General features: G+C 48.4%; 1 protein-coding gene across 2 annotated transcripts in view; it reads left to right on the forward strand.

Moving 5' to 3' along the window:
- The window catches only part of LOC133345297 (uncharacterized), a 74,022-nt gene that overhangs the window by 15,966 nt on the left and 30,459 nt on the right, over positions 1–27,597 (forward strand). For both annotated transcript variants that reach the window (XM_061555945.1, XM_061555936.1), the window contains exons 8-27: positions 248–425; positions 1,865–2,040; positions 2,992–3,120; positions 3,890–4,074; positions 6,413–6,624; positions 7,256–7,480; positions 9,131–9,237; positions 11,196–11,417; positions 11,678–11,816; positions 12,365–12,647; positions 13,719–13,866; positions 16,429–16,609; positions 17,335–17,554; positions 18,021–18,147; positions 20,500–20,619; positions 21,600–21,759; positions 23,229–23,341; positions 23,906–24,059; positions 24,342–24,584; positions 26,613–26,831. In XM_061555945.1, the coding sequence (XP_061411929.1) occupies positions 248–425; positions 1,865–2,040; positions 2,992–3,120; positions 3,890–4,074; positions 6,413–6,624; positions 7,256–7,480; positions 9,131–9,237; positions 11,196–11,417; positions 11,678–11,816; positions 12,365–12,647; positions 13,719–13,866; positions 16,429–16,609; positions 17,335–17,554; positions 18,021–18,147; positions 20,500–20,619; positions 21,600–21,759; positions 23,229–23,341; positions 23,906–24,059; positions 24,342–24,584; positions 26,613–26,831 (3,541 nt within the window). The remainder of the gene's footprint in view (positions 1–247; positions 426–1,864; positions 2,041–2,991; positions 3,121–3,889; positions 4,075–6,412; positions 6,625–7,255; positions 7,481–9,130; positions 9,238–11,195; positions 11,418–11,677; positions 11,817–12,364; positions 12,648–13,718; positions 13,867–16,428; positions 16,610–17,334; positions 17,555–18,020; positions 18,148–20,499; positions 20,620–21,599; positions 21,760–23,228; positions 23,342–23,905; positions 24,060–24,341; positions 24,585–26,612; positions 26,832–27,597) is intronic.

Below are 27,597 nucleotides of genomic sequence, written 5' to 3' on the forward strand. Positions count from 1 at the left end.
CTTGGAATTATTTAATGGGTGATAATCGCCATGCGTTTCAAGTCTGTGGATACTTCCACCAGTATCAAAAGACTTTCTCTACCACTGAATTAACACTCTCATCTATAATATTTAGGGTCATCGCTTTTACAAAATTCAGTCACACGATGAAATCGGTAGGACATCTATGCATGCATCACCCTCTATTTGTCCCAAGAGTGTGATATGGCTGCACGTGGTTTGGGTCCTTTGTTGTCTCCACCGACAGTGTGTGCAGGACTTCCTGCGGCAGGTGAAAGGGGACACGCTGGCCCGGAAGCTGTTTCAGTTGGCCCTGTGCTGTGGCTCGCTCGAGACTCCTCGTGACCTCGTGGTCAAGGAGAAACCGGCCGCGTTTCTCGGCAACATCAGCACTCCCGACACCAGACCGCCGCCTCCTCCGGAGAGTAAGGAGACAAATTTGCATATATAATAGACTCTCGATTATCCACGCTAATGACAGGGAGGATGGCTGCAGATAATAAAATATCTCGGATGATCCAAAAATATCTATTTTCTGCGGATCTCTATGCCAAAAACTAATGATCGACCGATCAATGCACGTGCTTGGTGATAAAACTTTCCTGCTCCTGAGCAGAAGATTCGGCCCTCCTAAGTGGATAGCAGAGCCATGCCAATCGCCATCAATCAAACTCCACCCACTGTTGTAAAGATATGCAACTACTGTACTGTTGAGGGTGATCATGTAGATTTCAGATTCACTGGAGCACATACTTGTTCAGTTTAAGCATGTGACTTGTAACAAACATTTCCAAGAATAACAATGTATAGCTATCTTTAGATTGTTAATTTGGGCTGAAGGGAATATCCATGAGTTATTAATAAGTCAATCTCAGGTGCGTGGTTGTGTGGGACAAGGTGATGCAGCGCTGGGCTGCAAGTGGGCATTAGTTCAGCGTATGACGCATTGATTTGTCAAATTGATGTCGAGATGGCACGGGTGGCTGAGAGTGATTGTTAGCGCTGAGCTGGAAACGGCTGAGACCTGGGGTTCGAATCCGGGTAACTGCCTTTGATAAAACTTGCTTTTGTCAAGTGCAGCCAGTTGATTATCTCAGCCCGGGCATTAATGACTGTAAAAAACACCCAAAACATAAAAAATAAATGGCTGTGCACTCAATATGACCAAGTCCAATATCGGCTCAACTTTCATGCGATGGACATTACTCTGATGTTCAGAGTGAGATGGAATGTGCTTCCCTTTACTGTGTGGACCAGAGGTCACTAGAAGCGATGTCAGAGATAGCTTTGTGATGTTCTCTTCTGTGGGCCATTCTCCAATACGACAGGTTCCGCTGCTCTGTGAGAGATCTGAGTGGATCCTCCGTCTCATGACACGATATCTAAAGCACAATCTGAATAAAATGTAGTTTCTTGTATTGTACATAAGGGGTCAGACCACGGAGGACCTTCAGAATGCTGAGTGTGAACTTGAAATTTATCCTGGACTGGTTTGGGGGATAGTTGAACAATTGAAATATTGGGGCGATATTGTCTTGCATGTGGGAGTGAGTGAGAAGTCTTCCAGCAGATTTTTGAGTCCATAATCGAGATTTTTGGGTTAGATCACGTAAATATGCACTTAATAATACGCGTTAATATGCACTTCATGCGACCTAACCAAAAAAAAAATCTCTATTGCGAATAATATTGGTTGCAAAGGCCTAAGTATTAAACAGTTTTTTTGTCATCTGGAGTGTGATGATGAAACTTATCGGGAGGCCGTAGATGAGACGGGGGAGGGGAGTGGCAGTTGTCGAGCCTATTTGAGTGAGTTACAACATCGTTGTCTTCTCTACAATGGTATTGCTCCTCTCCTTCGCAGAGGCGGTAGCCGAGCAGCTGGTCCGTCTGCTGAGCCACGCAAGTAAGATGGCAGAGCCCCTGGGCCTGCCCGCGCTGTCACGCGTGGAGAAGCAGCTTGCCGAGCACTTTGACTCGCGCGACCTCCCCAGCCTGGGCCTCGGCTCCTTCTTGGACATCCTGCATCGCAACACCCAGGTGCGTACGTGGCGTGCGTGAGCCCACCCGCCTCCAGCTGGTAAGAGGCAGTACAGCAAGTAGGTGTGCGACACTGCTTGTGCGAAGTTTGAGTCTACTTGCCGCCTCCGAGTGGCGCGCAAACTTAAGTTCGTTTCCAAAATTGTGCGCGCTAATATTAGTTTAATATTATTAACTTAAAACTCGTTTGTCGATAACTCGAATATGTTGAATCACTGCCAATGCAGAGCACATACACGTTTCAAGTAAGTTGCATGGGTTTTCTCTTGTCACTCTTAAACATATATAGGAATTTGGCAAACATCCCAGAAATAGGTATTGAAAATTCGCCTTTAAAAGTGAGCGTACAGCAGTAACATTAAGGAAAAATATATCAAAACACAAAATATGCGAAGTGACCAAGTGGCTCGGAGAGCAAAGGCAATAATGAGGTTCTGGACTTGAATCTGGATTTTGACCGCTTGGGATGAAACCGAGGTCTCAAGTCTAGCAAGTCGATCGTCCGAGCCCAGTCACCAGCGACTGCACAAAACATCAATCTTATTAAACTTGGGTTTTGCACTTTATTTTCCTAATTCCAGCTCTGAGAATAATAATTTTAGCTTGACTCTCGTGCGCCGCACAATCTCATAGCAATCTCATAGCTAATGTGAAAGCATTGGCTCCTATTGTGTAAAAGATACAAGGCCACCCAGAGCATTTTAATGAGACATGGTTTGCATGGCTATGCAAGATTTCCGAATGGATTATCGTCTCTTGACATTTTGAAAACAAAAATTGAGAACGGATTTGGTTTTAATATTCAAACTTAAATCTCTAATATTTTATCAGTTTTCGTGCACTGCATTGTGAGAAGCAGCTCCATGCGTATCGTTCAGCATTAAGCCGGTGTTTGCCTTGCGATCGCCTCGGTGTCAACCAACCGATGTTGATTTGTTGTGTCTGTGGCAGCTGTTGGAGGAGACTGGGGTTGTGATCTCTGCCCTGGGCGGATCTGGAGCCACGGCGGGAAGCTTCTGCCCCAAGCGCGACGAGCTGCTGGAGTTCATCCGCCAGTGCGGCAGCCTCGACACCGCAGCGGTGAGACGCGAGCCACTACAGGGCCCACCGGGGCGGCTCGGAGATGGGGATCAGGATTTGTAGATATAGGGCGCTCGCTGAAATAAACTCGGCAACTCAAAGCGCCGTACAGCAACGTCTCATCTCAACCATTCCATTGCCCTGCGGCAGTCTAGCCTCCCCAATGGCAGCTGTTCCTGTTTGGCACGTGGTGCGTGCACTAGCGGCCTGTGAATGGACATATCTGCCATTAGGCAGCGATGTTCGATTTTCTTACGTGGTTTTCCCCGATAAAGTAATGTTCAAGTATTTTATCGGATTTGGCAAATTTGGAACATGATCCGGTTACACGTGGCCAATTCTTTTTTTAAATACAGTGTCACGGGATTATTATAATACATTGTGAAACAGACCACTTTGTTCATGGCAAAATTAACCAGGGCAGATCCTGAGTTTGAACCGAGAACCACCACTCGGCCATCTTTCCATAAATTCGTGCAGTCACATTGACGCTTTTCACGTCGTACGCAATGGACCCTTCATTATTAGCACCACCTCTGGCCCTGTTTGGCCCCTAGACCATTTTGAAAAGTCTTGTAAGGGCGGCGTATTACAGTTTGATTTTATATCGGCACGGCAAATAGCCAGTGGAAAACCACCCGTTCCGTGGGGGGCCTTCGCGCTGACACGGATCGGATACGCCAGCGGAAAAGGGCTGCTAGAAACTCGGCCGCCTCCAAACGAAAGAGAGAGGGTTCCAGGTCTCTGTTGTTTGCCGTGTGCTCTGCAGCTGCCGGCCGTGGACTGCGCTGTGGGGCAGCACTACGGCGTGCATTCCTGCCGCAACCTTGGGCACGGCCCCGTGGCCAACCTGGTGAAACTGGTGCAGAAAGCCAAGCCCGGTGGCAGCGGCGGCGGCGGTGTCCATCGGTGCGCCGTCTTGTACGAGACGGCGCTGTGTGCTCGCGACTCGAGGTTTGGCAGCCCCTTCCAAAGTGCCCCCCTCCTCACCCCTCTGCTCACCTTGTGAACTGCCTGACTGCCACGGGTCGCTGCTCAAAATTGTTGGGAGTTGGCGACAGACACTTAGGGTTCTTTAGTTTTTCACATCAAAGGCTCAGTGAACCACACCAATATGTCATTGGGAATGGAATTGGGGAGCCAAACTGAAGATTGTGTGTGTAACACCCCTTGCGCAATCCACTGCCTGATGAAGGCCTCGCCACGTTGCTTTGGTCATGGGGATTGTTGTTGCAGGGGGTGGGGATTAGGCTCAGCACTGGTTCAGATATCAATTACTGACGTTAGCCATGGCAGGAATCGGATCGCCTCGTTTGTATCGCAGTGCACCAAACATTGCAGCAATGCTTCAGAAAGAATTCTGAAGTTGCTTCGTATTGCACACAGTTTAAATAAGCCTTCATCAATTAATGCCGCCTTAATACAGGAGATATATTTTGATTTTATATTTTACTGTACATGCTTAGATCGTAATAAAGAGTTGTGCTAGTTAGTAGTAACAGCGCGATACATCGGTGAAATCGATTCATATTTATTAAGCTGACAATTCATGTATTGAATTGCACGTGTAAGTATCAACTTTTTTTAATTTTTATCCCTTTTTATTTTCATAGTTTCATGTTACCACTGCAGACAGTCGACATTCTCAGTGTAAGTTCAAAAGAACTGACAAACACCTTGTGAAAGACCCAACGCAGAAGATCCCTGGCTTTGATCTTCCACGAAGCTCATGGTCCACCCTTAAACCGCATTCGCACAAACCATGGCAGATGTGGATACCTGATGCACAAATAAAACATTAAAAACTCTCCAGTGTGCGACTGGTCATCCAGAACAGATCATACAATGTGAAACGGCGCAATGCCCCGATCCACAAATACGAAGGAGACATCACAACGATGCACTCCGCTCGCTCCTCCTGGCTTTACCACCTCAATGTGAAATTGTTGTTGTTGCTCTGCATCTACATCAGTCATACGAAAGAAGAAGAGAAGTAGCAAAAATTTACATTCACAACAATCATCTCTCGTCCATGACGGAAGTGGTGCATTGATTCCTTTTGACCAGGCAAATGCTGAACTGTGTGTGACAGAAAAATAAATGTTTCCTTCTTCAGTCACTCTCAACTGCGCCCGTATTGTTTAGAGACCTCAACAATGTACCTTGCCACCAACATAGGTCCCGATCCCCCTTTTGGGATGACGGTTGTCACCATCTTATAATAACGCAGTCGTCCAGAATAAACACCTCATTAGATACCCACACATTGCACCTCCTGGCTTTGACATTCCTCCATCAACCTCATCATAACAGCGACAAGCCAATGCTCACATCTCTTTCATAAATAGAAAATTAAGTCAAGCCACAGTGCGATTTAAGACTATGCAACCCAAGATACGCATGATATAGTAACCCACTGTAGTCTGTCTTCAACGGAGTAGGAATAGTAAACCTGCACAAAGTTTATTCTGAAGCCCTCTCGTTGTGACCAGCAGACCTCGGACATTGGCATCTGGCTCCTGAACATGTTGCCCTTATGCACAAGAATCGAATAGCTCAGGGGTTGCTAACCTGCGGCTCCCGGTGCCGCATGCGGCTCTTTAAAGGCTGTTCTTTGGGTCTTTCGGTAAAGCCACGTAGATAGAAAAATAATAAAAATATCACGACGTTTCGATCGCAACACAAGCAATTGTCATCAGGTGGAAAAAATATATAGCGGGAGAGTTGCTGAAGCAGGATGTTATATCGGTTTGAGATGGGTTTAGCCCAAGGGTAAGTGGGCGGGGCTAGAGATGGAATTTGCACGTAAATGTAAGATCGGAGAGCTGATGCACCTCCACGACTACGCAGCTGTGGAGGTGGCCATTGTAGCCCCACCCACTTACCCTTGGGCTAAACCCCTCTCAAATCTATATAACATCCTGCCTCAGCAGCTCTCCCGCTATATATATATTTCCACCTGATGAGGATTGCTTGTGTTGCGATCAAAACGTCATGATATTTTTATTATTTTTCTATCTACGTGGCTTGACCGAAAGACCCAAAGAATATGAATTCCTGCAGTCATGAAAGCTTTAAGTCTTTAAAGACTGGTGATGTTATTAAGGACCACTGTATCACAATCACCACAGTGCATTGCGCCTCTTGAAATGTTGAGTTATTTTCCAAATTCGATGAAAATGTATCTTGTTGTTGGTTGCCGACTCCTGGAATAGCTGCACTCCCATAACCATTGCTCTTGTAGGTGCTGCTCCTGATTTTGTTATCAATGGGTGTCACTCCATCCCTTCAGACAGGACTTCCTGTTGGAACGTGTCACAGTGGGCCTACAAGGCGACGTAGGGGAGGAGCAGGCCCTGCGTTGCCTGCTCGGTGCGCCTCTCCTGGAGGACCTGGCCACGTGGTCACACTGGGAGCTGCTCTTTGAGCCTCAGCTCGGAGCTCTCAAGAAGTTCATCGAGAGGGGCTACTCGGGAAAAGTGGCCCAGCTGCTGGCCAAGAGTGGTATGTGTTTTTCCCAGGGCTTCGTTTCAGGCCGAGGTCTGTCTGGGCCGGCAATATGGTTGCCACCGATTGAGGCTCAAACAAAGTTGGACATCTGTAATCTTCTCAGTAGCCTAGTGACTAGGCCTGTTCAGCCATTAGTGTTCACCTATGATGTGACACAAGTGTTCACTGGTGCTGGCTCGTTTATCTAACATTACAGACCATGATACAGCACGTGACCTCTTTAGTGTTTTATCTAATATCTCTTTTCAACTGACCAACTGAGCTGCATCATAGCTGTGTCGAGCCAGCCCAGTGTGTATTTACACTGCAGAAGCCATATTACGCCGATGAGATGGCAGGAAATGAATGACAAGTCAAGGCATGGGCAGATGACCTGATCACGTCCTTTTACTGACTAATTTCATGCACAATTAATGTCTTTCGCCCCCGTCATTGGTTTGGCTCCGAACCAGATTCCGATGTCTTGTGAGGCCAGCGTAGCACGGTTTGGTTTCAGCTCAGCTCAGCAATGGGCCAGCGAAAAACCACCCCCATACCATGAGCACCTCCACCCTGGCACAGCTCTGATATGCCAGTGTAAAATGGGATCCTATGTCCTCTTGCGTGCACCGCACTGTCCACAAAGGTTTCTCCGAGCTCCTCGTCCTGGAGATGAAACCAGGGCTCCTGCTCCGCCTCGACCCCGACCCCTCCCCCGACAAGTTCGACGAGGCCGCCCTCCGCCACGACCCCGTGGTCGTCGCCGGGCAGCTGGTCTCCATGGTGACAGCCGATGGACTGGGACATGCCCCCCTGGCCCTGCTAGCCAATCGGATGGAATCTGTCCTTGCGTCTATGGCGGTGGGCAGAGGTGAGCTTTAAACAATAGTTTTTTTGTAAGTATGCATAATAATAGCTTTCATGTTGATTGCATACCTATGGGGCTCACTACGTTGTTTAAGACTATGTCCTGGACCTGTGTTACATACTCGAGTAAACAAGTCCGACTGCTGATGAGGCCCTGATCGTCAAAACTGGTCCAGAGTTTCCCTGCTGAAACAAATTCTGCTGGTTAATATCGATCTGAAATACCAACAGGCTGATGGACTGCAACATGTGTTTCCTTATGTGGAAATACATAACAGAGTTCTGCTTGTATATGATAAATGTAATGGATTTATGTTTAATATAAATATATCAATGTGCCTAATCGAGAGTTTTCAATCGCTGCGTATGACCTCTTCCCTGGCATATGGATCAGGAACAAACGTTGAATGAAACAAACGTTTTAAAGTTCATAGCGAAGTATGGAGAGGTCCATGCTGGAAATTACATTTATGAACAGTGAGGAACATATGGATCGGAGAACAATCGCAAGTTAAGAGACCTCACGTTCATTTTTATTAAAAGTAAGTGGGCTTGGGTAGGACACGGCACCAAAATAGATGATGGCCGGTTGAGACTAACGAAGGATTGGCAGCCGAAGGAGGGATCACTCCCGAGAGGTCGTGTGCCAAAGAGATGGAGCGCCGAGATCGGCTCGTGGGCAGGAGTCGCATGGATTGTTGCATCGTGTGGCTGTGATGTACGGTGACGACTCGGGGAGGCCTTCATCCAGCAGTGGATTGATCGCGGCTGATGATGACGGATTTTATGCGGCCATCTGGAACGTTCGTCCTTCCGATATTAGGAAGCCACTGGAGCTATGCACTTTTAAATCTAGATTGAAAACTAATTTATTTTGAAGTGCTTTTTGTGTTTAGTTTGTTGTCCTTCCCCCGCACCTCCGATTAGCACGGTTGACTGCGTAATATGGGCAAGATGTTCAACATACACACACGTGTGATTAGATCTCTATGAATGCGATTAGAGATCGGGTTATAATCCAACACAGTGTTGCCGTCTTTCTGCTCTGTGCCTCACGATAATTATCTCTGGAGGCTGCAGGAATTAATATTCTTGGGTCTTTCGGTAAAGTCACATAGATAGGTTCAAAGAAAATAACAAAAAACTACGACGTTTCAATCGCAACACAAGCGGTCATCTCCAGGAAAAAGGGGGTTAGCTTCCAAGGCAAACTGTTTGTAAGGGTTTGAAATGGGCGTAGCCCAAATGTCAGCAGCCAATGATAATGTAAGTTGTGGGCAGCCAACCCGACGGTGATTGGTTTTCCACCAATCAAGAGGCTGCCAGGTGAAAATTATCATGTTAATGGGAGATTAGCATGTTAATGGGAGATCGCAGAGCCGCAACGCACGGGTCGGCGCGCGAAGTGGCTGTGTTAGTGTGAACCCTGTGAAAGTGCAAGTTTGAAATGGGCGTAAAGCACAACGAGCATCGGAAGGTGGTACTATGGGAACATCACAGCCAGTAATGACTTAAACTGGTTGATAGCGTCCTTCCAATGATTGCTCAGTTTGTACCCATATTCTCAGTCAAGATTTAGGCTGCGGGAATCTTGAGTACAGGGGATAATTTTGGTTAAATTTGAGCATCGTGCCAATGCCTGGTGCGTGTGCAGAGTCCAGCATGGAGGATGAGGAGTCGTCGGGCAAGCTGGCCGCGAGGTTCGTCTTGGACTGCCTGTGCCGCATTCCTCTCCGCTTGTGCAAGGCTTTGGCTCCACAGGTGAGGATGAGCTTCATCATCATCCCCATTTTCATCACTTCCCCATTGGCCTCCAAAATCTTTACATCGTATATTTTCTGTAATTGTTCTTGAGTTATTGATTCACCTAAATGGCGGCACTTTCCCATGCGTTGTTACAAGAGATGTGGTTTTTTTTCGTGTGGAGGTCAAACCGAGATGGTAATTTTTCTGTTTATTCTTAGAGCCAGAATTTTTTCCAAAACCAACGATTTAAAAATATCTTTTTTTTATTTTGGTCACCGAGCAAAAACCATGAACTCACGACACTTGAAAGTCTGGTTTAACGAAACCCCAGGATCTTAGCATAGGTGACCTCCACTGATACAGATTTAATAATTTTAATTATGCAATTTATCACGCACACAATATGTCAGGACATCTGAGGTGCGGAGCCAAACTCGGTGTTTCGCTCGAAAGCCAGGCAAGAGAGATGAGGCCTTCAAGTGTCTCTTAGAAGTTGGTGTAGATTGAACTCTGGTGCTGCTGCTAGTGCTGCTCTTTTTGATACTGCACATATGCAGTGGGATAGCATTCAGATGGCGGGGGCTGCCACAGAGAAACGAAGGCCGGTCCTGGTCCTTGGTGTAGAGAGGAGAAGGAGGTTGCGAGTCGCTTCTACTGCCGCTGCAGAGAGTTCTACCATGAGCTGCAATGCAGGCTGACAGAAGAGCGAAGATATGCCGTGGACGATCGGAAGTAGAAGTGCGGCGGCAAAGGCAGGCGATCTAGTAGCTGACCCTGCTAAGGAGTGGAGAGATAGGGGTTGTTGTACGTTACACATTTCACTGCCAAACGTATTGTACAGAAGAGATTGGAACATTAAAATAACTTTGGATTTGTTCGGTAATGTTTTAGACAAACTATTCAGTACGTAGAGAAGGCCTATAGGAATGTGTAGGCTGTTACGGCATGCCAGGAAATAATGTCTGAATACTTAAAAACTTGTCTAATACAACACGGGCCTGTGTGTGGTTTGAAGCAAGCAAAGACACCAGAGTGGTTTTAGGTAAGGAGCCTGTTGAACAGGGGGTTTTATTACAGTCACCTACATAAGTCCATTGTCAAGCTGGACCGTGTTTTCACTAAAACCGTAGATATTGTAACTACAGCCAAATTCCCAATGTTTACACCACTGCACAGAGACAGCTCTGCCCCTGCTGGTCATCATCAACTCCATTCGGCAGTACACTGTCACCAGATTGTTTCCTACGACACGCTCCCCGCAGTTTAGTGTTGCCACTCAGCCACACACCCAGCTTCCCAACCATACACCCACGTTCAACTGATTTCTGGTCAATGTATGTAACTTGTCACAGATTTTTAATTTAAAGCTTTCGTGACTGCAGGGAAATAATAATAAAAATAAAACAATTAAATTCTCACGACGTTTCGATTGCAACACAAGCAATAATCATACCTGATGATGATTGCTTGTGTTGCAATCGAAACGTCGTGAGAATTTAATTGTTTTATTTGTATTGTTTTATTATTTCCCTTCTACGTGACTTTACCGAAAGAACCAAGAATATTGTCACTGATTGTCAACCAGTGCTGCAGGAAGAGATTATTAATTCAGCTGGTAAGACCCAAGTGAGCCAAGTAGGCCTGTTACAAAAATAACCACATCCCAAGACCATAGGCAGTGGTGGCAATTACAGTACCTTGCAGGATGGAGTAAATGTGTAAACTATTGTGAGCAAAAACATTTTTTTTTTACATGAAACCCACGAGAATTTACTGAAAACATGGTAAGTAAATAAATAGTGCCTGAAACAAATCAATGTCACTCTAGATGGAAATGTCATGGTCACAATAGCCTTTGTGCTATAAGAATGGCACACGTACCACACGTCCTAATTGACGTGTTACTTGCTCCGAGCGTCCACCAGGCTTACCGAGCGGGGGTCGTTGTTCCTTCTGCGCATTTGCGCCCGCAGGTGCTGCTGGAGCCTTGCGGCCGCGCCCTGGGCCAGACGCGCTCCCGGGAGCTCTTGGGGCGCGTCGCCACGGACCCGCGTGACCGCCTCCGCCTGCAGCAGCTGGGCCTGTTGCTCGGCATCACCGAGTGGAGCCGCGAGCTGCAGCGCCGAATGCAGGCGGAGCCCCACGCAGCGCCACGCGCGCCGCTCCGTCCCGTCGCGATGCGTGCTCTAAACGAGGTGGGCGCGTCTGGCGTGTGTGCGGGGGTGCGTGTATGTCGATGCGCGCCCGTGTGTGTGTGCACGTCGCGGCCCTTCTATCGCTCCAGCTGCCGGACGACGAGCGCCGCCTCCCACGCTGTTGCTGGTCGCCGGGGGGGGTATCTCGCCACGCTTGTGTATGAGCAAATATAATGTGGCACACACTTGGAAAACAATGTTATTTAAAATGTGTAAAATAATCTCGCTTTATTTTGTTATTTTTGTCTTTCATTTGTCAGGCATTCAAATCTGCTGCTGCTGCTGCTTCAGACTCTGACCTGACCAATGGCAGTGAGGAGGAGGAGGAGAGCGGATCCGTGGAGTCCGAGTCCAAGTCAGATTCTGAGTCCGAGGATGAAGAGACCTCCGACTCGTCCGGTAGCTATGACCCTGATACAGCCGCACTCAGGGGGCAGCAGTGGTGCTCACAGAGCTCGTGCATCACTTGCATCAGTGCACCGCATCAAAAAGATGTACTGGGTGGAAGAGTCGTGCTTTCACAAGAGGTGAAATCAGGTCCCCGTGTGTAAAGAGCTCATTGTCTGAACCCCCCAAACCAATGACTCCACCTGACTTTCCCTCCCTCCCCTCCCTCCTTTTTTGAGTGATTTTATGGATTGTTGTGATTTGATTCAGGAGTCGATTCTTATTTTCGTCTCGTTTGTATTGTTGCTCATTGTTTCCCCATCTCCTTGCACCGTTATGTTTGTCATCATTACCGTAAGTGTAACATATCATTTGAATATGATTTGCATAAACCGGAACCTATGTATTCTCAAAAGGACTCCTCAATGGACGTATAATAAGCATAAAGTTTATATTTAAATGCATGGATTGATGTGTAATTGCATGCCTGCTGCTCAGACCATGGTTGTTGATGATTGATGATGATGACGACATTGTAACCGAATGAAACTGAAATCCAGGGGATGAAGAGGAGGATTGTCAGAAGTTCGCCCTTGCGCCTTCGACCTACGAGGAGGTGGAGGAGAAGACTGACGAGGTGGAGGAGAAGAAAGACGAGGTGGTGGAGGAGGTCGCCTCGGACGTAGTGGCCGACGTGGACGGAGCAGCCGCGTCCGAGGGTGAGGGGACAGCCGAGGCGACGAACGCCGACGGAGACGTGGAGGAGGGGGAGGAGGCGCCACTCGCGGAGGAGATCCCCCCAACGGTGGAGGATCCGTGCAGAGCCATCGTGGAGGACATCCGGTGAGGAGCTGCCTCCACGCCAGCGCGCATCGCAACCGAACAAGCCGTACACTCGGCAGTAGGACCGGCCAAACAATTCAGTGTGAAAAAGGTTTCTTGAGACTCACAATGGTTTTTCCTGGGTAAGTAATTGGCGGTATTACTACAGTCCACATTATGATGATGATGATATGCGTCATGTGATTTGTGGCTTAGTTAACGTAGCTGGACAGTGCACTGCGCTTTTGCAGAGGATCAAGTACATATGCTGAACTTCTTTTGCACCGTATGTGGTAATTAGAGGTGCGGGGGAAGGACAACAAATTAAACACAAAAATCAGTTAATGAGTAATGTCAATAAACAGACAAAAATCTCTTCATTGCTACATCTGAATGGGGTCCATTTCTTAAGTGGATGGTTTTTGCCGATCACATTTCGGCCAAAAAATCCCACAGACACGATCTCTGCTAATGGTCAGATGTATCCGGATGATCCAAAAGCACCTCAGAAAATGACGTGGCAAATATGATGTCGCTTCTGTGCTTCTGACAATAGTGGGGTTACCATGACATCGGGTGACGTCTCTTGTTAGCAGACGCGGTAAATGGTCCCACAGTTAAAATAATTCGAAATTGTTCTGTAGTTGTCCTTAAAAATCTTGAAATCTGAAAAGGTGGCATGAGAAACATCCCTCGTATGAGTATTCAGGATGGGTTTCTGATATAAAAACTAGGGTCTTGAAATCTTTATCAAAAATGTTGTATCCTTTTTAGATTTTAGGATAATTAAAAATTACTATTGGCAGGAAAAGCGCGGAAACGTCGCCGCATTAATGACGCACATTATTATGATTATTAATATAGTGACGTCATTAATAATGTCACTTCCAGTTATTTGATTAATCCGAAATATTATGTATTTCACCAAAACGTTGTAATTTGGGCCATATTTTTTCCCACAGCCCGGAAGCTCCCGGCAGCCATTAATAGCAAGTATATCCACCGTATATCGTAGGCCATGCAATTAGGACGTTTTTGCTAATGGGGGAACGCATCCCTGGGCACTTGCCTGTCTTTCCCGGCGGAGTGCAGGAGGCACGAGTTCGGGATCGGCGTCGAGTTGAGCGAGGACGCAGCACGGCTCATGGAGGTACAGCAGAGCCGCATCGGGCGCAGCCTCGAGCGCCTGTCCTCGGAGCTCTACAGCAAAGACACGCACTTCGTCCTGGAGCTCGTGCAGGCAAGACGCTCTGCCTGCGCTCTTGCAAACCAGCACACACACCAACAACACACACCAACAACAACGACCGTCATTCTCCGCTAAGTGGCTGTGACGTCACTACGGTGCTTGTGCCAGGCTATGTGCACCTTGAGACCACGTGAAGTGTCGAACGTCGAACGCCCGCTGGCAGGAGGTCACGGGACAGACCCAGCAGGTGCCACGGGTCGACTGACTGAGATGACCAAGATGACTGGCTGATGCACCACTTGTGCCCCCAACTGTGCCAACTTTACTGTGCTTTAACCACCCGGCGCTCCACTCGTTGTGAGCGTCGCTCCTCCGCCCTCCGTTGTTGTTGGAGGGCGACTGCCTCCAACTGCCCAGCAGCAGCAGCGTCCTTCACGAGCGTCCTCCACAGCCGATCTTGACACTGCTGGTATCAGTCATGGCAAGTCCACTCAGCTCCACGTCCTCCTGTACCACGTTACTCCATCTCTTCTCTAGCCCGTGCCACGCCCATTTAGCCCCCTCTATCCAGCCGAACAAAATCTGTTTAGGCATCCGGTGGCTGAGCATGCTGGCTACATAACCCAGCCAATGGAGCCTTGCCTGTCTGAGGAGCTCACCGATGGGACTTTGTCCAGATCTTTCAAAGATTTGTGAGCTCCTCACACAATCCAGGCTGGTTAAACCCTGGATTGATCATAGGCAGGCCAGCCTAAATTTTTCTAACCGGCAAAGATGTTCCATTTGGGGGGGTCCACGTTTCGCAAGCGTAGAGAAGGGAGGGCATGATCCTCACTGAGAAGACCCAAAGCTTCGTGTGGAGCGACAGACCAGATAGCTTCCACACAGCATTACGCAAGCGATGAAAAGATATTGCTGCTCGACTGATTTGGAGTGAGACCTCTGCTGCCAAACCGGAGCCGGTCATGAGCACACTGCCCAGGTATGGGAAACTCTCCACTCTCTCCACAACTGCCCCATCAGCGATTGGGAGTTATGGGGGTGGAGTGTCCGATGGTACAAAATACCAGGCAGGTGCTTAGTTTTGGTGGGGCTGATGGTAAAGCCCCACCTCTTAGTGGCACACTCCAGTTTCAGCAGTAGCGTCTCTAACTCCTCAGAATGAGCAGCAATTACCAAATCATCGGCACACATAACTTGGTTGACCAATAGGGAGCCATCCCTTGACCGCACTTGGGCAGCGATCAGCCTCCCATTATATCTGTACCAAATGGAAATTCCCCCAGTACAGCTATTGGAAGCTTCACGAACTACGTGGTCAAAATAGATGTTAAATAATGTGGGAGCCAGAGGACAACCCTGTAGCACCCCAAGGTGTACAGGGAATGGCTCTGACTCCCGGCCACGTTGTTTTACCCGGGCCCGCTCACCATCATGAAGGTCCTTAATGATCGTGAGCAGAGGGTCAGGGACTCCGAAAGTACGAAGAACCAACCCAGGGCCTAGGCCTTTTGATGGTATCATAGGCCTTGACCAGGTCAATAAAGCAGAGATGTAGGTCTTTTTGGAATTCCCTACACCTCTGCTGTAGCAGACGGACAGAAAATATGGCATCTGTGCAAGACCACCCTTTCCTGTACACATACACACACGCACACGTATGAGTGTGCTTTCATTACCTTCCCCAATCCGCACTGATCATCTGTGGTGAAGTATGGTCAAACAACCACCAAAACTGATGCGGTGTGGGGGGAGGACTTCACCTCGCAGGGCATTGACGAAGGGCTGTCCTCGTTTTTATCATACTGTGAGCTAAAGAGGAAATCTATCATCAATTTCTGAATACTATAGATTTTTTTTGTATATACTTTGGCTCTTGCCAAGTGTATTCTGTCATGGACTTCCATCTTCCAGACCCTCTCATGTTATGTAAAAAAAGTATCGCACTTAGCGAGCACAGGCTCAAAGGTCCAAAATGCCAAGCGGCGAGTAACACGTGGCACTGTTCATGGTGTTTATCGAAGGGAGTCGATATGTTTCTTAAATTAAGCAAGGTTATTCTTGTAAAAACTTGTCGAAAAGAGACAATGGGAGGGAAAATTGCACTGTGGAGCAGTGCGAGGGAAGAAGCAAAAAGAGAAGTGTTGTGACCAGCAGTGTGGTGGTGGTTAAATAAGCACAGAGGAGATGAACTAAGTCTTCAATATTGTTGGAGGAATCGATGATTGAAGTTCACATGAACCATAACCATGGCAGGAGCAATAGAATAGTGAGCGGGGGGTGACTGACCGCCCGTGAGCGAGTGACTGAAGAGTGAATCGGTGATAGATGGATCATCGATAAACCTGACAGCTTTACGTATCCACCTTGGAAATGTTAGATGACTTTTTCCTGCTTTGAGATGTTCCTCGAATTTCTGTTGTCGTTATCGTGGCCTCGCATGCGCATTCATTTGGGCGCCGTTGTGGCGAGATGTTAACGAGTATTTGCCTGCTATAGATTTCCACGTGATAATTCACTTCATTTAGTTGTCATTTATGGTCACGTTGCTTCTGAGAAAGAGCAATGTAGCTTAGTGGGCCTTTACCTAGTGAAATTGTTCTTAAATTTCAGAACGCAGACGACAACAGCTATCCGAGCGGGCCAGACGCGCAGCCACCGAGCCTCCTCTTCGTGGTGGAGAACGACCGCGTGACGCTGCTTAACAACGAGGTTGGCTTCAGCGAGCGCAACGTGCGCTACATCTGCGACATTGGCAAGAGCACCAAGGGCAAGCACAAGTACGGCTATATCGGTAAGCCCCCCCCCCCTCTCCCTCCGGTGTCAATGGCGCCAGGTCGTGCCGACGTTAACGGTGCCATCGCCCTCTCGATCGCTCACGCCGTCGCGCGCTTCGAATTCCGCGCGGCATGAGAATGCGTTGATTGTGATTTCTTTAGTGGGGAGCGGCAGTGCATTGGTCTGCATGCACATCGCTCCGGCCCCCGAACACCCGAGTCCAATTACTGCTCGCGGCCAACATCGGCGATGTATTTCTGAGCTGCTCTTGTGCCCTCCCATAGGTTTGCTCGGCCTTAAATGCGTACCTGGTCCAGTGTGTAAATATCAGCGCTCAGGAGATAAAGGCAGCCTGATGTGCTGTTGGCTACCCGCCTCTTCGTGTGCCATGCCGACCTTAATAGGAGCTTGCTAACAAACATTTGCTCCAAAAGTCAACAAAGACTATATGGAGTATCTTTGTTTTTTTCTTTCTACAAATGATGACAATGAGGTGGTACAGTGGTACATTGGTGAGCATGCTTGCTGCTTTCTGAACCTAGCAACCCGCTTTTGATTCCAAACCGGGGATAACTAATGTCAGTGGTGAGCGATGTCAGAGTCCATCCTGACACGTACACAGCCGTCACGCGTGCGAATGCGATCACCGTTAACTGTCTCGACTGTTCCTCTCCCATTCGCCTGCCCTCTGACCCATTCAGCTGTCGTGTGCACTCTTCTTCCACACCGCCGCGAGTACAGGGCAGAAGGGCATAGGATTCAAGTCGGTGTTCAAGGTCACGGACAGGCCCGAGATCCACTCCAACGGCTTCCACCTTCGCTTCGACCGGCGCAGTGGCCCCATGGGCCTCATCCTGCCGCACTGGGTGGACGAAGGGCGGGCCGAGGTGGGAGAGGGTGAGGAGGAGGTGGGCTGCCGGCGGCCTCTGGACCTCACTGGGGTGCCTGGCGAGGAGGACAGGTGGGTGGCTGCTGGCGCTGTGGGCACAGGGAATAAAAGGGTGACGTGACATGCTTCCCTAACGTTTGCCAAGTACCTTGGGGAAGTTTTATAGCAACCGTCCCTGGCGACAAGATTTGTTGACCTCTGCACGCCTTGCGGATTGTGGAGGTCATTTTACCATACTTCACCACGCTAGTCAGTGCGGGTTTGTGAAGGCAGGGAGCATGCACGGGGGGGGGGGGGCGGGGAGGATAGTGGTACAGTACAACTATGGATTTTTCTACACTGCCCTCTACTGTCCATAACCTCTGCAGCCATAACCACCTGTCTGTTTTATGGATGGGCGGGTGACCCATCCAAGTATTATCCAGGCTCAACCCTGCTTTAGCATCCGAGATTGGGCGCATCCTGGGTGCGTTGGTCATGGGCGACAGTTGATTTGCTGGGAGAGCCACGCGTGACCACGAGCATTGCGTCTCCGCAGTTGGATGACCCGCATCGTTCTGCCTCTCAAGTCGGAAAGCCACCAGACAAGGAACCTGTTCCGTGACGTGCACCCCTCCCTGCTGCTCTTCCTGCACCGGCTGCGGGTCATCACCATAGTCAACAAGGTGACATCGCACGATTGCCACGACGCAGCACCGGGACCGGGCCCCTTGATGCTTTGTTATCCTCTCGCTCAACCACCCAGATCCGATTCACCCACCCCAACCACCGCTGGCCAGGTTAACTATTGCCTGCCGCTCGCGACTCGCTTCTGGGTGTCTCTCTCATGCATTGTTAGAGGACGCATCTTGTCTCACACACACACACACACACCAACTGAATGCACACCATCCCATTCCTCCGCACCTCACAAACACAAGCCATCTCCACATATAAACTAAATGAAAGAATTGTTTTTATTTTACCAGGTAAGGCCTAATGAGCTATGTAGCTCTTTTTCAGAAGCGACCTGGCCACAAATGATAGCTCAACAAAGTGGCTTATCACGTGGAAATTTATAGCAGTCAAATACTCTAAACGCGTGTTTGTTTATAAATGTGGAGGGAAGAACCCGGTAGACGTGTAGAAAAATCCACGCGACCACGCTGAGAACATGCAATCTCCAAATATAAACCACGTACCCACACCACCATGCCAGGACAGATAGCCCACTCGGCCAGTCAAAGGGCGTCAACAATCAGAGCCAGCAATGCACAGGTTTAGTTGAAGGATCGCTTGTTTGTTGCGTTTCAAATTGTGTCAAGTATCCGCTTGTTTGCTGGTTCATGAATCGTCGTGTTGGTATAATGTCAACATTTTAAACTATAACCCACCAACACTCGACGGAGCCAATCAAATCAAGTTGTCATGTCGGCAAAAATTTGCCAATTCACTTAGTTTTTTTAGCAAATCGGGGGAATGTTAAAAAGTAAGTACAATTTGACTATTCAGATTCCAGCCTTGTAGCCCTATGATACAGGCGGTTTTTGAAGTAAAATTACATACATTTAAAAAATAATATAACACGCAAATCTTCTCGAAGGGTTTGTTGTCGCTGTAGTGTATTAGTTTACACAATGGTGCAAGGTTCTCTACTCCCCCTCCCCGCGCCCCTCTGTGCACTCAGCAGCGTGAATGGGTTCACCGCATATAGTCGATCGCCAGGTTGCGTGCGGTGGGATAAAGCGCTCCGACTCTTTCAAAACATCTGGCCAGCGTGGACGAGTCGGCCAAATACCCGCTAGAGGGGCTCTAGAGAAGTGTTTCTCAACCGGGAGGGTACGTGGATCCCTCGGGGTTCGTGGCAATTGTCTCGGGGGGGGGAGGGGTACGTGAAGTAATTTATAATTGTGTGAAATGATATCATACATTAGAGTTATTGGTGAATAATCATGTATGAATCTGCCAATATAAAATAACTACGATAATATTTAAATCCATATAGTAACCTTAATTGATATAAAAATCCTTTCTAAACTCATTGATCGTAAACAATGCGGGTTTCCAAGAGTAACCAGCGAGCGCGAACAAAAGACGTCCGTTGATTCGATTTTTATATCCTTTATATTAAGTTTGCTTGCTTGCTTAGGACCGTGCAAATCTTTCGGTCGTTTTTTAACCCACTTCCCATGATCCAATCGAGCTGACATTTTCCACACAGACTCGTTGTGCGTGACAATTAATGTTCGTGAAATTTTTTTTCCAAAATTTTCCACTTTTTAGAAAAAAAAAAATCTCATATTTAATTTAAAATACCAATGTGAAAAAATGAAACTCTTACTCAAGAAAAACAGAAATGAATAATAAAATAAAACCGATGCCACGCGCATATAAAGGATTTATAGTGAAAAACTTTGTTTTTACGGGTTACTTTTTTTTATTCTCTTGCAATTACTAGCTAGTTAGGATACCTCACAAAATGGACAATTGGTTTCTCAGAGCCATGTTGGGTCAGGCAAGGGCACGTACGGTTGGAACAAAATTCAACAAGGGGGGGTACACCACTGGAACCTCCTTTGCCAGTAGCAAAATATGATAATTGGTTGTTTACCCTTTTATCTGGCAACAAAACTGACACCTTTTTTATATATGATAACCAATTATCATATTTTGCTACTGGCAAAGGAGGTTCCAATGGTGTAAATGCTTACCCTGAGCTCTCACTCTGATGGTGCATTGTCTTTGAGTTGTGCGCCTTTTGGTGTCATCTGGTCCAACACCATGTGAGACTAGGCTCTAAGAAAACCTGTCTGGGGTGTCAGTTTTGTTGCCAGATGATAAAAGGGTAAAAAACCAATGATCAAGGGGGATACAGTCTCCAAAAAAGTTTGGAAAACCACCGCTCTAGATTATCCCTCAAACTGCCAACAGTGGAGCGACCAAGCGATTTTGTAGCCGCGCCTTCTCCCTATGTATTTATTTGTGTAAAGTACACGTGACCCGTCGTTGCTTCGCCGCCGTGTGCTCGCGAGCTGCAGGTGGATGGCAGCGTGCAGTTCATGCAGCAGAGGGAGCTTGGGGACGGCGTGGTGGAGATCGAGCACTCGACGGGCTGCGACAGATGGCTGCTCGTCAAAAAAACGCTCAACGCCGCCAAGGTGCCGTCTACGCTTCCCGCTCGCGTGCCGTTTGCGTGCTCCGTGTCAATGTACATGTCTATATCTATGTTGAACTTCTTTCGCGCTACTTTTTGGTTCTTTCCGTAAAGTCGCGTAGAAAGAAAATAAATTAAATAATGGAATGCGACGTTTAGATTGCAACACAAGCAATCATTATCAGGTACGAATGAATGAAAAAACAAAGCTAGTGAACTTAGAAATATAATGCAATACAACACAGAGAGTCAGCTAACATAACAGCCAAACACCCTACCTGGTTGATTATGTTCTTCCAAAGATTGCTAAATTTGAGAGAGAGACAAAACAGAACAGGAGACACATAGACAAACACATAAGCAGAGAGAGACAACACAGAAACACACAGCGAGACACACACATAGGCACACAGAGAAACAACGCCTCTGTGTCGAGGCCTTAAATAGAGAGAGAGGGGGGCAGAGAGAGAGGGGGGGGTGGAGAAATTAACATGTCAATGAGAGATTTGGAGCTTTCGTGACTGCAGGAATTACTAGAGAGACAACACAGAGACACACAGAGAGAGCGAAAACAAACTTAATAAAGCAAAATAGTACAATTTGGAAATGTAATGTTCTTTCGCGCTGTATGTCGCCTACCATGCTAATCGGGGGTGTGGAGGAAGGACAACACGCAAGCTCTAGTAGCGGCGCAAGACCTACAATTACACCGGCACTCTTTTATCTTGGCGAATTCTTATGAAATGCATTTGTGCGCTGGCGTGTGTCAGTCATTGCGCAGTGCTGGCCTTCTTAGGCGCTCGCTAACAGCACTTGTGTAAAATATCAGCGTGGAGGAGACAAAGGTGGCCAAGAATGGTGCCGGCCTCCCACTACCTCATGTGCCACGGCGGCTTTTAATAAGTGCTCACGAACAGCACTTGCCCCAACAGTCGGTTATAGGCTAGTAATCCTTTGCCTTTGTTGCCACGTGTGCTCCGTCAGATGAAGGAGAACGTGGAAGCCACGGAGCTGGCGTTGGCGTTCCCTCTGGAGCAGGCGGAGCCGGGCGAGCGCTCGGGGGGATTGCCATCACTCCTGGACAAGCAGCCCGTGTTCGCCTTCCTGCCGCTCCGCAGCTACGGTTTCCGCTTCATCATTCAGGGTGCGTTGCCCGACTACGCTCGCCCTGCATCCACCTCGCCAAAAATTAGATGGACAAACGCATTCGTAACACCTCCTCCTTTTTCATCCGAACCATTTCATCATTCGCTTCCTCTCACCTCCTGTTCACTTGCTCCTCCATTCACATGCTGATGCTTGAAGCCAATGCTTAAAAAAAAACCTGTAATCGAATTCCATGGCTCTGGGTTTGTAGAGCAGTGAACTTCCCACTGCACTGGCACTCCGGCATTATGCACACGTACGCTGTAGCACACCAAGAAGATCAGCCCACACGGGATGTTGGTGGTTGTGAGCGTTCTTGCTTCATCAAATCTCAGTTGGCCCCTACGTGACTCTGCTAGTTTATTTTTATTCAAATTTAGAGGTGAGACGTGGTTGAAATCGGTTGCTTTGAACGTGTTGGTCTCTTCGGGAAGCCAGCCTACGTGTGCCTCCTTACATAAAAGTGGTGAGGCTTAAAATTCCAGCAATTGTTGACCCAATTTTTGGATTAAAGCTATGCAAGCGTTTAACGAAGAATTTTTAAAAAAGTAGGTAAAAAAACGAGCTTTTAAATGCACACACTTTTATTTGCACTTAGAATTTAAAAATACATTATTTTTATCCCAGAATTAATCAGATTTGATGTCTTCAATAAAAAATGGGAGGCTTCCTTTCGAATTGTCACATGAGATGAGTCTGTGTGTAAATATTTTACCTCGTTAGGCTTGGTAAGGACGAAGATATTAACCATCAAAGATTTCAAAGAATATATAAAATGCGGGAAGTTCAATAAAAGTGTAAAAAAATCGCACGCATCCATGAATTCTTTGACCCTTTTCAATCTGCGCTTGAAATATTTAATGAGCAAGAGGGAACTATGCGTTCCGGGCCATCGTTCGACATGTGACGCAGTGGGCTGACATCGCGCATAAACGGCGTCATCCTTGGAGCGCTAGTGTTGGATCCGTTTCGGGCAACCCTTTCATCAATGCAGCCCATTTACCCTCGGGCAACACGACTTTACATGAGCAATGAATTGACATTCAATCATCTTTACGAGACAGTCTGTGTGCCCCCAGTACAGGCACAAAGGGGTACGGGCAGAACTGATGCGTTAATGCTTTCAACATAAGTTGGAGAGAGTTGAGCCTTTCAAGGAATTCGACAATGCTTTCCCACCTGTGACTGCTCCCGATATGACTTGAGAGAATGTAGGTTTTGCTTGCTGGCCACACACACGAATAATGTGTTTGGTATTATCTCATGGAAAACATAATAAATTGCACAAGGGCCAGGGTCATGCCCCATTCATTCTGAACGTTTGAACCAAACTGACCCAAGTTCACACACGAGAGCAGAGAGGTTGGCTGCAGGGTGACGTACGCGAAGAACGCGTCGCTGTGAAAGAGTTATAAGGTTCCCCTTCGTACCTTCTTGCTCTCTCTCCCACCCCCTCCTTCCGGTCAGGTGATTTTGAAGTGCCGTCGTCACGCGAGGACGTGGACCGAGACAGCGCGTGGAACCAGTGGCTGCGCTCCGAGATCCCGGGGCTTTTCCTGCAGGCCCTGCACGCGTTTACCGTGAGTCGGCGCAGATGTGGCCTTGCGACTGGGGCAGCCACCTGTCCGCGTTTGACCCCCGGACAATGTTCGGGTGGCAGCAGGAATTGATTTGTGCCGAGATCTCGTACCCCCGGGTATGGCTGTGGTTGAATTTTATCACTGTGAACTGCACAGTTTTAACAATAGACCTGGGCTCGGTGAGAAATGTGCCTGGGTTTGCTCTGTCGTAGAAATGGTAGCAGCTGTACTTGGGGCATGGGCACGTTTATTTGTGCTCAGACTCCATTTACACCGATAGTCACGTGCTCGTCTCGTGTGGGGAGTGGTGGTATAGCGGTTAGCACGCGCTGCGCTACGAAGCCGGCGACCTGAGTTCGATTTTCGCTCATGGCCAACACCGGCGACGATTATCTGAACCGGTTCTGGTCCTCCCCTAGGTCGACTCGGCCTCATATAAGTACCTGGTGCGGTGTGTAAACATGCCCTCATGTGCTGTGTCGGCCTTCATAGGTGCTCGCTAACAGCACTTGCCCCAACAGTCTGTTACGTCTATATCGGGTATCTTTGTCTTTGTGTTTGCAGCACCACTCGAGCCTGGACATACTGGAGGGCCTGTCTCAGCTGCTGCGCTTTGTGCCGCTTCCCGACGAGATCCTCGATTTCTTCCGTCCTGTTGTGAAGCAGATCCTCCAGCAGCTCAAGGCTACGCCCTGCCTGCCCATCCAGGGGCCGTCTGGTAACCTTCACCTCTGCAGCCCTTCCGTTACCGCGAGGTCACAAAGCTGTCCGGTGCTCCGATGTGTCGCATCGTTTCATTCCATCATCTGCTGGGAGTCTCTTCAACAGCTGAAGACTTCGGCACGTGTAGCAAAATGTCAAACATCGTGCTGAACAACACGGGGTGCAACCCGAAAATGCGTCTAACCGTAACAATGTTTAACCCCATTAGTGGGTCTGACTATAATCGCCTTGGCCCCAACGTCACCCCCAACCCCTCCGCGCGCGTTCACTCTCCCAGGCGAGCCGCTGGAGTTCCGCCCTCCGTCGGAGACGACGGTGGCACGGGACGAGCTGGTGCGCGAGGTCGTGTCGCCCGCGCTGCTGGCGCAGCACCTGGGCCTGGCGTACCTTCACCCGGCGGTGGCGCGCGGCGCCCTGAGCCCCGCGCTCGCGCGCGAGCTGGGCGTGCACACGCTGAGCGCGGACGACGTACTCGCGGTGGCACGCGCCATCCTGCGGGAAGCGGACGCTGCCAGGAAGGGTGAGTACGGCATCGGCGGTCTCTATGTACACTGAACTTCTTTCGCACCGTACATAGCCAACCGTGCTAATTGGAGGTGCGGGGAGAAAGACAACAAACTAAATGTAAAGAGCAGTTTGAAATAAGTTAGTTTTCAATCTAGATTTAATGGCTTCCTAATTTCGGAAGGAAGAGTGTTCCAGACGGCCGCAGAAGCGCATCTGAACGTGCGTGATGCGGTGACCATCTTTATTCAATGGCTAGCCAAAAGCCGTTGCGAGGATGAGTTCGCATGATGGTTTATGCTCCTTGACGAGATCGGCAAGGTGTTGCGGTTCATTTGTGGCAAGCACTTGGTGCGTATTGAGTGCGGTGCTCGCCACCGTTCTTCTTTCGCTGGCGCATTCAGAGCTGTTGCCGCGTCGATCCCGGTGCACCGCGGGACCAGAGCCGTGCCGCTGACGTCACTCGCAATGAACGGGTCGAGTCGCCTGTAGATGACGCGGTGACGCTGCATCCTCGCAGTGTTACTGGCTGATGTCACATGCATAGAACGCGTCATCAGCCTTGCCTGGTCCTAAGCTAGATTCAGATGTTTTGGTTCTGGCTCCGAACAGCAAACATAGCCAGTGGAACACCAGCTGTACCATGAGGGCTTTTGCGCTGACATGGTTTAGATGCGCCTGTGGAAAAGAAGTGGTAGCTGGGGAAGAGAATTCTGAACAGCAGAATGCAACAAAGTGGAAGGGGCAACCGACATCGCCTCGTGTGGGGGTTGAGTTGTGGGTTTCACCAAGAAGCCGAGATGCAATTTCCAAATTATCAATTTTAACGAGAGCTGTCGAATGTCACCTCTCTGGCAGCAGCAGGGGCAGTGATTATTCTTGGGCAGACAGTTCTCAAAATTATAAGTCCCTCGCCTCCTTGTCACTATGCATACATAGCCTAATCCAGCCTATGTTGGGCATGCTATACCAAAGGCAATAATAAAAAAAAATAAACTTGTAATGCGCCTCTCAGTCTACGCTCACTCTTGATAAGAGAGAATGAGTTGGAGGCGCTAGGAACCATCGGCAAGCGGGAAGGCAACCAAGCGGTGAGCTGGTGCCAACAATTCCCCAAGCTCTGCAGTTCTTTAGATGTTTCAGCCAATGAATGAGTGCTAACATGTGGTTGGAAACCGGAGCACTCAGAGAAAACCCACATGTGCGAGGGGGCGATGCTTTCCCGTAAAGACACACGAGTGGAGGCCACACTGTGGCCATCTGGCGAGCCCAGGGGTACAGCTCCACACTTAAAAAGTGCTGGATTACAGGTGTGCGCCACCGCCGCCCAGATAAGTTGGCAAAACTCAGCATTGCTCTGCCTGGGTTATATACATCATATATATTCAGCTATCGGCATTATATGATGTAAAATAAAATAATTGGCGTGTGATGTTCAAACATTAACCACACATACTTGTGTATGTTTTGCCACAAGTACTTGTGTATGTTTTGCCACAAGTATGTGCAGTTAATGCAGACTTGATTCCTTCCAAAAGGTACCTATTTGGTGTTTGGAACATCTTAATACCTGTATTCATTGGATCTTTCGTTAAAGTCATGTAGATAGGTTCAAAGAAGATAACAAAAATGATTTTTAAAACTACGAAGTTTTGATCGCAACACAAGCGTTCGTCATCAGGAAGAAAAAAGAGGGAGCCCCCATATTTTTTTTTTCCTGTGTTGCGATCGAAACTTTGTAGTTTTTTAGTTTTTTTTTTTTATTGTTTTTTATTATTTTTTTTGAACCTATCTACGTGACTTACCGAAAGACCCAAAGAATATGAATTCCTGCAGTCACAAAAGCTTTTAGTCAAAATTTTAATGCTTCTTTTATTGCCAGAAAGGGTAAAACCTATTCATAATTTTTAAATACTGGAAGAAAGATCCCATAGATATTGCCGTGTGATTTGATGGAGGCGCTGTTGATCTGACTGCACGGTGCTGCTGCTGCTGCTGTTGTTGCTGTCGCTGCGTGCCATGTGCGCCACCGTCTCCTCCGCAGCCCTCCCGCTGGACGAGGTGGCGCGTCTGCTGGTCTGCGTCTACCGCTGCCTGGAGCAGCAAGCGGACGGCGAGGAGGAGACCCACGCTGCACTGCGCTCCCTTCCCATCATCCCCCTGGCCGATGGGCGCATGGTGGCGTTGGCCGACCAGGAGGTGTTTTTCCCTCCCGGGTGGCAGGAGGGTGCAGCTGCCAACCAAAAGAAAGTCCAGATGCACGGTCAGTTGACTTCATTATAAAGTGACAGTCTTGTTACATTGGTTCTTTGGGATATATAAAGACAGAGGCCTTTTTGTGTTTAGTTTGTTGTCCTTCCGATTAGCATGGTTGGCGACGTCTGGTGCGAAAGAAGTTCAACATACTTATCAGACTGTTGGGGCAAGTGTTGTTCGCGAGCACCTAGAAAGGCCGGCATGGCACACGAGGGGGTGGGTGGCCAGCACCATGCCTGGCTGCCTCTGTTTCCCCAGTGGCGATGTTTACACATCGCCCTAATTTGAGGCTGAGTCAACCTAGGGGAGGCCCAGGACCGATTCAGATGATTGTCACAGGTGTTGGCTGTGAGCGGGAATCGAACTCTGGTCACCGGCTTCTTAGCTCAGCACAATAACTGTTACACTACTGCTGTATACTGTATATACATACATATGACAATACGGCAGTCAAGTTTTAATTGCAAGCCTTACACGAATATGGATGCCACCATCATATCATGGTTAGTTCCTTGGACTTGCAATTCAGAGGTCTCGGTTCAATTCCATCCCCCCGGTGCGGCAGTTGAAACAATGGGACAAGGTTCTTAAATCCCCACCCACTGCCACCAATAAACGCCCAGCGGTGTGAACGGCCGTACCACAGTTAGTCAAACGGCAGGTCACGTGTGGCGGGGTAAAGTGTGGCCTTCATGGAAGAGTAGGCCAAATACCCTCTTAGACGGGATCTCTAGGGTTCCTTCTCGTTGAGGCCCTTCCAGCAGCAGGTAGAA

The sequence above is a fragment of the Lethenteron reissneri genome, chromosome 3 (assembly GCF_015708825.2).
Source record: "Lethenteron reissneri isolate LAM-NWPU_2019-01 chromosome 3, ASM1570882v1, whole genome shotgun sequence".
Lineage (NCBI taxonomy): Eukaryota > Metazoa > Chordata > Hyperoartia > Petromyzontiformes > Petromyzontidae > Lethenteron > Lethenteron reissneri.